Below are 11,979 nucleotides of genomic sequence, written 5' to 3' on the forward strand. Positions count from 1 at the left end.
CAAGACATTACCTGCAGTGAAGAATTTAATTGCATGGGCCATGAAGAATGTTTGTGACTCTTGCCTCAACTTTACTCTTGTGCACTTCTTTGATACAGTTTTGATGCAGTTTTAACTATCTTTAAGCAGGATTTTTCACTTAGGCAAATACAGACATAGACATGTTTGCTAATAGACAACTCTTTTTATTAATTATAGTTGAACAACAACCAACAGTGGCTGCAAATTGATCTCCTCACAGTTAAGAAGATAACTGCAATCGCTACCCAGGGGGTCAAGTACATGTCTGCTGAAAACTTTGTGAAAACCTATATTATCCTATACAGCGACCAAGGCTCAGAGTGGAAATCCTATATGGATGGTTCAAGCTCAGTGGCAAAGGTATCATTCTCAGCTCTGGCAATTGTATCATTGCTTGGATTTAGATGCTGACCACAGTCAAGGCTCAAAGGCAGAGTACGCTAAAGAGCTGAAGAGAAATTCTCAGAGGCTTTTATAATGTTAGGGATCTGGGGTTACTGCAAATAATGTCATAATATCCATCTGATTTTAGCCATAGTAATTAATACCAGTAACAGGGAAGAATGCCAAATCTGTAGAGTATGAAGTCAACATTGTGATAAAAGGAACTAATGTTATTTGTAAAGGAGGACATTTAATTTGAATGAACAACAGATTTCCTGGGGCATCTTTTCAGCTGTTTTATTTCTGCCTTGATTTTATAAATTAAATTAATGTTAGTGAGCAGTTTTGCTGGACAGAGCTGGACAGCTCCAGCTGTCTAGAGTGGACACAGTACTTAACGTTGTTGCCCTTATCACTTTACTACACTAACCTAACCCACAAGGGCTATTGACAAAGTAAAACAAGGGAAGATTGTTTTGTTTTGGTTTAGCCAAGTTAGAATGGAAAATGTGGTGTGGGTGGAAACAGAGGCTAATTTATTCAGACTCAGATATTGCTGGCCTGAACTACTTTTCAACTAGCATTTTAGGAAGAGGCTGGATGTGATATCATGTAAAATCAGAAACGAGTTGGTCCATGTTCCCTGGGTGGTTAATGCAACAGCTTGGAACCATTTTAAAATGAAATTTGGGTTTTGTTTTGGTGTTTGTTTGGGTTTTTTTAGTTTTGTTGTGTTTTTTCTTTTTCAAGTGCTGCCTTTTAACTAATTGTGTGTTAATTTTCAGGTTTTCTTGGGTAATGAAAACAGCAATGGACATGTCAAGCATTTCTTTAACCCACCCATTCTATCCAGGTTTATCCGCATTGTTCCAAGAACGTGGTATAATAGTATTGCTCTTCGGGTAGAACTCTATGGCTGTGATTTTGGTGGGGATCTGACTGTGAAAAGGACTGATGGCTCTGGGAGCTCTTAATCCTTCAGCAATCATCATGCAGAACGAGGCTTTTTAAAACCCTTAAAGCAATCTTACTTAGTTTGGATGCGTGCTTCATCAAAGGACATTGTTTTGCCAGCAAGAATTATGAGAGATTTCTCTGGCAGAATTTTTGTTCCTACAAATACACACTTTGGAAAACCATTTCTCTTCTCTGGGAAGAAACAGCAGTCCCTTCTCATTTCTATTATCATTTCTTCATTCTAACGTGCTGTTTTACTTTTTACTTAAAGTTCTAAATCCCTAGGGGTGGAGACTCTGGCCTTAATCCTGAGTCCTGATTATCTCAATTTTGTAATGCTTCTGCAGCAGAGAGGAGGAATAGAAAGCTTACAACAGTTAGATGTTCTCTGTACATAGGGCTGAGAGGGAAAACTAGTGCAGATATGGGGCTGTGGTGCTGCATTCCAGCAATGCCTTGGTAAGAAATGATTGTAGAGGTGGCCTCGCCTCCACACCTCTTTCATCTACACTGTCCCAAAAGTAGAATGCATCCCAGCATTGAGGTGTGTGCAGGCCCTTGGAGAATGTGGTTCACATTACTGATTTGGTTCTTACATACCCAGGCACACCTGAAATGGTGTGGATTTCATGTATTTCATCTTTAGTGCCCTTGCAAGGGGAAGGGGAGACAGTGGTATCTTTCTTTCCTGGAAATAGGAAGGAAAGTGATTTAACCTGGCAGGTCATGGAATGACAACAGTAGAACCAAAGTGAGAATCCAGAGCTCCTGACACTATCCCGTGCAAACCTTTAGACCACGGGGAGGGGGAGCTCCCTCCAATAGGATACATTGAGAACTGTAGCTGTTCAGTGAGAATACCACCTGGTGGTGGCAGAGGAGGGTTGGATGAAGCTGGGTAATAGCAACACCTGCACCTTCTTCACCATTTAACTCTTAACAGTGTTTTCAGTAATAGAGCTACTCTTATACATAGAGCACATGTAGATTTTTTTTCCAGAATGGCTACATCTAGTTAAAATATATACACACAGTCCGTGAACTCATTATTCCAGCAAGTTTTAGCTAAGCTTTCAGTAGTGTTTATGGCTTCCATCCTGTAAATTTTTTAGTTGCAGAACTTCCACTTACCACACTGGGTACCACTCAGCAGGGTGGATTTTTCAGAGATGTTTGCCTTTGAACCTCATTTGGTTTTATCCAAGTTAGTTCAGTAGTTTTTCAGTTCTTGTATCTTACAGACCATGCATTTCAAAATGAAGGCACAGAATGAGAGTGAAAAAAGTATAAAAGCTAAACAAATATTTTCTCTTTTTTTATTATGTTGCAAACTGTTTCACTGGTAAATAAAGATAATATTGTAGCATGGAAAACATGGACATTGGATATTTGCCTTGACAGTGCTCTTTGGCAGTAATTAGTGAAATTCTGCATCATGAGAGTAAAATGTTCAGCTCCATGGGGATTTTCATAGCTAATCAAGATTTATTTCAATGGTAGAACTTTATGAATAATTGCTTCATCTTAAAATATCAGTTTCTTCATATTTTGTAATGGGCCTTACTTTATTTTTATTTGATGCAGCCATGAAATTGCACTAGAAGCCATGTTTACTATAAGAATAAAAAGTGTAAACTTTGAAGTCAGGTTTTACCCCAGAATGCAGGTAAGATGCTAACTTTTCAGCAGAACCAGGATTTTGTGCAATAAATCATCTATGTTTAAGAAGGCTGTGATCTTAAAGGCTCTAAATAATGAGTTCTTTATTTATGTAAGATTCTATGTGAAACTGAACAAATGCAAAATTGATTACAGGAGCATGACTCAGTACATCTGCATTGATTTTACAAGTTGGAGATTCTGCTACTTCTTGCTATGATGGATAGGACTGTGGTTAGCTGTGGTCAGCTGTCCCAGTTGTCTCCCCTCCTCATCCTCTTGTCCACCCCCAGCTAAATCACTGGCAGGGCAGAGAGGGAAAATGGCCTTGACCCTGTGCAAACCCTGTTCAGTAACAGCTAAAACACTCATGTATTGTGAATACTGGTTTAGTCATAAATACAAAACACAGCACTCTGTGGGTTGCTAGAATGAAAATTAAGCCTGTAACACTGGTGCTCCAGCATGTTCAGTATAGCAGCACAGGAAGAGCAGCAGTGCCTGGACCCTGTGCCAGCCCAGGCACGTGGACATTGCTATTAACAAAATGTTCCCTGGCACAGTGGAGTAAGATGATAAGTGCTGCAACAAACAGCAAAAGTCCATGGCAGCCACCAATGAGCACCAAACTCTAATAGACAGGCAAGCAAGCACAGGACCCTGCCTGTTAACAACAGCTGTAAATTCTACCTAGCGCATTCTCATCACATGTTAATATCTTGACATCCTCTTGCCCCATACTGAATACCATAAAGGACTGTGGTGGGTTGCTACAGGTGGCAGCTAAGGCCCCACTCAGGCACTTGCTCACTCTTGAGGGAGCAAATGCCTGAGTGCTGGCAGCCTGGGGGAGAGAATTAGAAGGGTAAAAGCAAGGAAAACTTGGGGTTGATAGAAAGGCAGTTCAGTAAGTGGAACTGTTGTGGTTTAAACTCAGTCAGCCATGCAGCTGCTCTCTCAGTCCCCCTTCCCCTCCCCCCCTGCTCCCAGAGGGATGGGGAAGAGAATCAAAAGAATGTAACTCCCATGGGTTGAGATAAGAACAGTCCAGTAACTAAGGTGTAACACAAACCACTACTGCTACCACCAATGATAATAATGGTAAGGGAAATAACAAGGGGAGAGAATACAACCGCTCACCACCCACCAACCGATACCCAGTCTGACCAAGCAGTGATCTAACCCTTCTGGGTAACTGCCCCCAGTTTTACATCCTGGGCATGATGTGGTGTGGTATGGAATACCCCTTTGGCTAGTTTGTGTCAGGTGTCCTGTCTCTGCTTCCTCCCAGCTTTCCCTCCTCCCTGGCAGAGCATGAGACTCAGGAAGTCCTTGGTCAGACTAAACATTACTGAGCAGCAACTAAAAATATCAGTGTTATCAGCGCTGTTCCCAGGCTGAAAGTCAAAAATACAGCATTGCACCAGCCACTAAGAAGGAGAAAAATGACTGCTACTGCTGAACCCAGGACACTATCCACCCCTTATTCCATACCTTTCACGTCATGCTCAGATTCCACATTTTCAATATACCATCACTCTTATCATATTATATATATGCAAATACATACATCCACAGAGAGAGAGAGATCATTCCTTAGTGCACAGACCAGTCCCTATAAAGCTGCTGAGTCCATCCAGTCCACAATGTCAGGCTCCATCTCTTGTAATAGTCTTTCAGAGCAGGAGAGGCTGTGTGCAGTGTTCACACCTGTGCATAACCTGGGCAATAGTGTCTATTCTTAAGTCCACCCGTCAATCATGAGTCCATCTCTAGGTTGAATTTCTGCCCTGGTGGCCTGAACTTTCATGGGTCCACCAGGCTCAAAATTATTCACCCTCCCCTTCAGCAGTTTCTGCAACTTGTCGTTGGTGACTCTATACATCTGTCTTCCATCTCCGATGCTTCCAAAGCACTGGGGGGACCCAGTGGACCAGATGCTTGCCCATACTGTGCCACACACCCTGACACTCATGACTGACCGGCCTTGGGGAAAATCTCTTGGTCCTCCTATATCGTCGTCTAACCACAAACAAGACCCAAACCTGACTCTGCTTAACTCCTGAGATCAGACAAAATGGTCGTGGGTAAAGCACACTCTGTATGTGTGCCAACATGATGATCCCCATCACAATCAGCAGGCAGGTCTCAAGGGTATCCAAAAGCCATTCAAGACCTTCAGAACTCTCAGATGATGCTGCTGTACTTGTCACTGGGGCTGGTGTAGCTGCTGTGCTTGGAGCTGAAGTAGCTGCACTATCTGCTCTGGTTGGAGTTTGAGTAGCTGCTGTACTTGTCACTATGGTGTGTGGGAATGTCTCCCTTTTAGGCTGATCACCCGAGGAGGGGAAAAAAGATGTGTAATTGCTAAACACCTCTATTATATACCTCCCAAAGTATAGGGGTGGTGACCACACTGGAAACACAAGTCAGATCAGTTTCATGATCAAAGAGTCTATTGTATTACAAGTCATTACCATAAAGTACAATGAAACAAGAACCTTAGCCCAAGGCCCCCAGCCGATGAACACTAACACAGCAAATACCAGCTGTAAGTAAGGTACAGCATGCTGAAACTGTGAGATCAAGAGCAACAACTTTGAGAGCCAATAAAGCAGCATTGTGACGGGTAACTGTTAATCCAAAACAATAAATGCTTATCACAAATAGGATTAGACACATTGCAGTCAGATGTGTCATTATCTCAACCCTTTGTGCCCCACATTGAGCACCAAAAATAACTGTAATGATTTAAACTTCAGTCAGGAGGGATGGGGAGGAGAATTGAAAGAATGTAGCTCCCAGGGGTTGAGATAAGAACAGTCCAGTAACTAAAGTGTAACACAAACCACTACTGCTACCACCAATAATAATAATGGTAAGGGAAATAATAAGGGGAGAGAATACAACCGCTCACCACCCACCAACCGATACCCAGTCTGACCAAGCAGTGATCTTGCACTTCTGGGTAACTGCCCCCAGTTTATATATTGGGCATGACGTGGTGTGGTATGGAGTACCTCTTTGGTTAGTTTGTGTCAGGTGTTCTGTCTCTGCTTCCTCCCAGCTTCCCCTCCTCCCTGGCAGAGCATGAGACTCAGGAAGTCCTTGTTCAGACTAAACATTACTGAGCAGCAACTAAAAATATCAGCGTTATCAGCGCTGTTCCCAGGCTGAAAGTAAAAACCACAGCACTGCACCAGCTACTAAGGAGAAAAATGACTGCTACTGCTGAACCCAGGACAGGAGCAAAGCAGAATAAGGAGTTCATTCACCATTTCCCACCAGCAGGCAGATGTTAAGTCACTTCCTGGTCAGCAGGGCCTAGGTACACCTAATTTTGGAAGACAAACAACATAACTTTGAACATCTGTCCTTCCTCCCCCTTTCCCTCAGCATTTTTCACTGAGCATGATCTCATGCGGTCTGGGATATTCCTGGGGTCTGCTGTCCTGGCTGTGTCCCCTCCCAGCCTCTTGTGCACCCCCAGCCTGCTCACTGGCAGGGCAGGATGGGAAAAAGACCAGACCTTGATGCTGTGCAAACACTTTTCAGCATCAGCTAAAACATTGGTGTGTTATCAACAGATTTAATCACAAATCCAAAGCATGGCACTGTACAGGCTGCTATGAAGAAATTAACTCTATCCCAGCCAGAACAGGCACACGATGTATTTCCAAATGCAACTGGGGGAGGAGGAGGAGGAGGAGGAATTCTTGGTCCATGTTTACAGCAAGGAAGATGTGAAAACATATCTGTGCTTGATCTGCCAGATGAAAGGCACGTCATGTTTGATGAGCTTGCAGGTGAGTAGAAAACAAAGAACTTCTATCAACTTATGAAGCAGCCACCTTAGATTAAATCTGCTAAGGCTTGTGGAAATTTTTAGTTAAAATAGTCAGTCCTGCACATCCTTTTACACGCTGGGATGAAATCCTGTGTATGAGAGCGCAACAAGAATTCCTGCAGTTTTCTCAAAGTGAAGAGCAAAGGTGCGTGTAACAGCATGAAGGTTAGCAAACACAAGCTCTTTTGGACTGAGGGAGAAATATGCCAAAGTTCAGAGTGTTCCAGTCTGGCCCATAATTTCTTCACTCAGAAATCTGGGTGAATGCCTGCACATGGGCTTTTTGCTCCAGAGGTCCAAAGTTAACTGATTTTAGCTTCGAACAGTGTTATAAAGGAGTTGCTGCCCCCTAATGCTCATTCCAGCTTCTGGAGGCTTCAGGGTGCCCAAAGCTGACCAGCTGCAGATGACAATAAGCATATGGATGCCTGCACATGAAGTCTTTATGCTTTACTCACGAGGAGCCACTAAGTGTTTCCTTTTCTTTCCAGAGGTGGTGGCTGTACTCCTTCATGCAGAAGCTGTGGAACTGGTTGTGTCTGCACTTGAACTGGAAAGGAGGTGGAAGTATACGTAAAGACAATTGAGCCACTCTAGTTACTGATAGCAGCACCACAGTAGTGTCTTCAGACCCTGACATGTTAGTCCAGTATTCAGACAGGTTTGTACAGACCGCCCTGTAAAGTCTAAAGGTGATTCAGGCAGGCCTATATGAATCAGTGCACATAACTCTTACTTACAGAGTAAAACTAACCTCTGGTTTTGCCAGGTTTTCTGCTGGTAGTTCCAACCATAATGCCTGTAGCTGGAAGCTGAGACTACTCACCTTCACTAAGGTTTTCAGAAACTGCAAATTGGGTGATACCCTCCACACCACAGGCACAGCAAAGGATAATGGAGACATAAAGCAGCATATTATCCATGGATTAAAATGAATGCAGATCATGTTCTGTGTTCACTCTCTCAGAAACCTAAGCTGTGCATCAACATAAATGCAAAGGTGAATCTGGAGTACTTTGCATATTAGGCACATCAGTGAGCATGCATGGCAAATGCATACCCATGTGAAGTGCCAGGAGAATGCTAAAGAAAAAGCATTAAGCGGAAATCTGACAAATGCCCAATCTTTTGAGCCCCCCCCCCCCCCCCCCCCCCAGCATCCCTGAATTAGGTGCTCAAGAGGTGCCTTTTGTGATGAGAAAAGATTTTTTTGGGCACATACTTGAGGGAGGAAGGTGAAAGCTGTGCTCATACACGTGCTAGGGAAAACTGGTTATTAATAGGTTACTATTTAGCACCATAGAAAAGAGATGCAATGTTGTCCTGGGGTGACCAACTGACGTTTTATGTAAGTCAATCATTTCACTTAATCAGTGTTATATATTCCTCCTCTTGCTCCCACTCCTGTGTTTTGCTTTATTATGTTTATTTGTGCTACCTGTACATCATAAGCAGTTTATCCACCTGCACCTTCCTATCATTACTGTGTCCTGTTCTCCATTTGTTTGTTACACCCAGTATGTGCATCATGGATAATTACAATAATCTCCTCCAGGCAGTGACTTCACCTCCTTAATTGTTTGTACAGTGCTCTCCTAAACAGGCCATGGGGTCATTCTCAGGGATTGTAGGCACGTCTGTTACACAATCCCAAGTAATGCAGAACAACCTATGTGCTTCTCATTTAATAAAAATAAGCTATATGTTTATTCTAAGTCTACTTGATCCACCACTTGCTTTTCTTTGTAACATCACTATTGTACTCTGTTATGCACTTTCCATGAAAATCTGTCCAACAGAGTGCCTATCTGTCGCAGACTTAAGCAACTTTTCCATTTCTTCCCATGTAGTTGACTGCAAAATCTTTGGAAAATGTTCCTAATGGAAATGTATAATGCTCTACAATGTGATCCATCTTAGACCAAGAGTTAATCTGATACCCTGTGGCAAGTGATTCCACAAATGCCTTATTTCCAGCAGCTGTGTGCTTCCACTTGCATTGTGCCAAATGCAGAGCCTGCCATGGTGTGCAGGGCATAAGGGAAGTTCTCTGCCAGAGGTTTGCAACTGCAACCTGCCTCCTAGGGACTTCCATGCTTTGGAGAGATGGCTGCTCTTTGTCATAAGGTCTCTGCCGGTCTTAGTTTGGATTTTACTCTGGCTCCTCTGTTAGCTGTGTTCCAGTAAACTGTAATGCTGCTTTCTTCCCTCCATGCACAGCTTTCAGGACATACATGGTTTACCAGTCTTGTTGAACGCAAGATCTAGCATGTGTGGAAGTAGAAGTGATGAAGGCAGTGCCAAGTAGTAGTTCAAGGCACGAACTACTGATAAAAATAATGAAGCTTGAGCAAATTAAAAAGATGAATTTGTGTTGAACTAGAGTACCAAAGTATCTTGGACTTCAGGTTGTGCATAATAAGACAGAAGCAGAAAATATGTCCATGCTACGGAGAACAGCTGTTGCATTCTTTTAGCAAGGGACCTTTTCTGACAGACAAAGACACTTGATCAGATTATAGCAATGTATTTATGATAAGGACTGCTGACCCTTCCTTCGCCTCTCTAAAATATAAAATTACAACTTACCCCTGAGAGTTTTCTTGCTCTCAAAAAGCTGGAATGGCTCCAAAAGCCAAGTTGTGGCATTCAAAGAATATCCTAGCAGAATTTATACATCTTTATTTTTTGAAAAAGGAAAGGAATTTTAAAGGAATTAAGAAGAAGGAATTGAGAAGCTGAGTCAATTCTGTTGTCCTTAAGGCTTTTTTTGAAACAGTGATTACTGTTTGAGGTCCTGATATGAAAAACACTGTACTCTTTCCTCCTTGATCCATTGGTTTTGATGCCAGGAAATTGCATGCTCAGTGCTTGCAGGACAGCGCTATCCACTTGAATTCAGGCTCTTATTTACTCAACATGTAACATCTGTCTGGACAAAGTCTGGAACTAACAAACACTTGGAGAATAGGAAGTAACGGAAATAAAGGTATACTATCTGAACAAAGGAATCAGTGCTGGAGCTTTTAAATCAGCCCTTCATGGCTGTGTAAGATTTGTAAGTCTCCTGTTCAGAGCCTCTAAATTATTAAGGGTTTACGCAGGAGGGAACAAGAAGACACAGACCTTAAAGGCTGTATCCAATCTTCTGTTTTTACAGATGGCTACAATCTGTAGGCTTTGTTGTAATCTAGCTGTGCTTAATTTCAGAAATATTTTGGCTTTTCTTGTTCTTGCTACTTCTGTTTCATTCCAACATCTATACTAGTTAATATATACTGGTTAATAGTCTACTTCCCAAAATGAATTAGAATTTCCAAAATCATAAAAACTAATTAATCAGTTGTTGCCTTTTCTCACATTTGTGTGTCTTTGTTCCTCCTGTGCTTAACAAAACAGAATCTGGTCTACTCCTTTCTTCTGGAGAGTTTCTAAAGTATTGGTACCATCTTAGTGCTCTCACATACTGAGAGAGCTCCCTGAAGAACAGCTTCCTGAGTGTGTAGAAAGTTTTTAACTTACAGAAGCTTTCACCAAACAACTTGGCATGAACTTTTCTTGCACATCTACTTTATAAATTCCTCCACAATAAACTTCAGGCCAGAACTGGTTAACAATACTCCTCTCTGGTGCATTGTTGGGCAAAACCTATTAGAACTTATGGTGTGGAGAAGATGTGATCTTAAATGTTAACTCCAAGACTGATGTCATTTAGATGAGTTGCCTGGATCTCATGCTGAATCAAGTATCTTCTAGGGGTGATTCAACCCTAGATTCAGACAAAAGGGATTCTTAGTCATTAATACTAAGGAAAGCAGCAACTGCTGAAGGACTTGCCATGATTCTTCCAAAGTGCCAGCACCAGTTTTTGAGATTGAGCTGAAAATCTGAAGAGTTCTGAGCAAGTACAAGCAAATTTCAGAATTCCTTTGTGCAACAGAGGAGCAGGAAAATACAGCTGGCATGTCCCCTCTGCAGCAAGAAAGCCTTATAGTGTACAACAGCCCTGAGTGGTACAAAGGTGAGGCTTCTGATAAAGAGGTTGTTTGAGGAAACTCATATGCTCTGAAGGCAGTCCTGAGTGGTGGAGTAACCCAGCACAGAAGGGTTTTGCTCAATACTACTGCATAAGCTATGCTATAAAACATTATTCACTGGAAATGTTCAGGAGATGTAGAAGCCTGAGTTGCATCTGTAAAGAGCAGCCACCACACAGTGCACCCATGCTGCAGCATCAATCAGTTCAGATCACATGTGTACAACAAGGGGTAACTGTGGCAGGCTTGCACTGACTGTTATGGTCTTGAAAGATGCGATAATTATTTCCATGTAATATTATTTATGTGGAAGTGTTCAGAATACCAGCAACCACTCACACTGCTCAAATCTTTCTGGTAAGAGAATTATTTTCTCCAGAAAGTAGCTTCATCCTGTGTGGAAGGTTGTGATTTTCGAAACACTCTTCATATCACCCGTCTGGGATGCTAGATATGAACAAACACATAGTTTGGGAATGAAACCAGTCATTGTTTGATGCTAACATAAATTGTAATAGCTGGTTATTTTGGGTTTGGAATTAAAAAAAAAAAAGTTGCAGTTGAAGGGGAAGATTTTTTTTTATCTATTCCTCTATCTTTAACTTTCTATTACTCCTTTTTTTCCACTGAAAAAGATGTGTGCTTGTTCAGAAAGAAAAGGAGCAGGTAAGGTTAGGGTATGCATCAGATCCTCAAAGTTGTGGGAACTGCTGCCCCCAGGCAGGGCATGCCATGGGGACTCTCTCCTCCCAGCTCTGCTGGGTGTGAACTGATGACCCAGACTGGTAAAACAATGCACTGCATCTCATGCTAGTCGGCCATACATAGCCTTTTATTCCCTGCTTCTGAGCTACATGCCAGCAGAAGAGAGGATCTGCTAAGAGCTAAGTGAGAGGGCACTGTGCGATTCTGTTCACTTCCCCATGGCAACTTGTTTATCGTCATTGTTTCGGCTCATTTCACTCTAACCATGCTATTTTAAGAGATCATCAATTCCTTGTAAATGGCTGAGGTGGATGACAAAGTATTAGCAGGAGCTGACTCTTTAGAGTTTTGCTCAATACTAAAGTGTGG

At 42.2% G+C, this 11,979-nt stretch overlaps 1 protein-coding gene across 1 annotated transcript in view; it reads left to right on the forward strand.

The window, feature by feature from the left end:
* F5 (coagulation factor V) overlaps window positions 1-2,735 on the forward strand; it is a 31,901-nt gene extending 29,166 nt beyond the window's left edge. Inside the window, 2 exon segments of the mRNA XM_005151604.3 lie at window positions 199-381; window positions 1,191-2,735. Of these exon segments, the coding sequence (XP_005151661.3) occupies window positions 199-381; window positions 1,191-1,379 (372 nt within the window). The 3' untranslated portion in view covers window positions 1,380-2,735.
* The last annotated feature ends 9,244 nt before the right edge of the window (window positions 2,736-11,979 follow it).

This window comes from Melopsittacus undulatus, chromosome 2 (assembly GCF_012275295.1).
Source record: "Melopsittacus undulatus isolate bMelUnd1 chromosome 2, bMelUnd1.mat.Z, whole genome shotgun sequence".
In the NCBI taxonomy this organism is placed as follows: domain Eukaryota; kingdom Metazoa; phylum Chordata; class Aves; order Psittaciformes; family Psittaculidae; genus Melopsittacus; species Melopsittacus undulatus.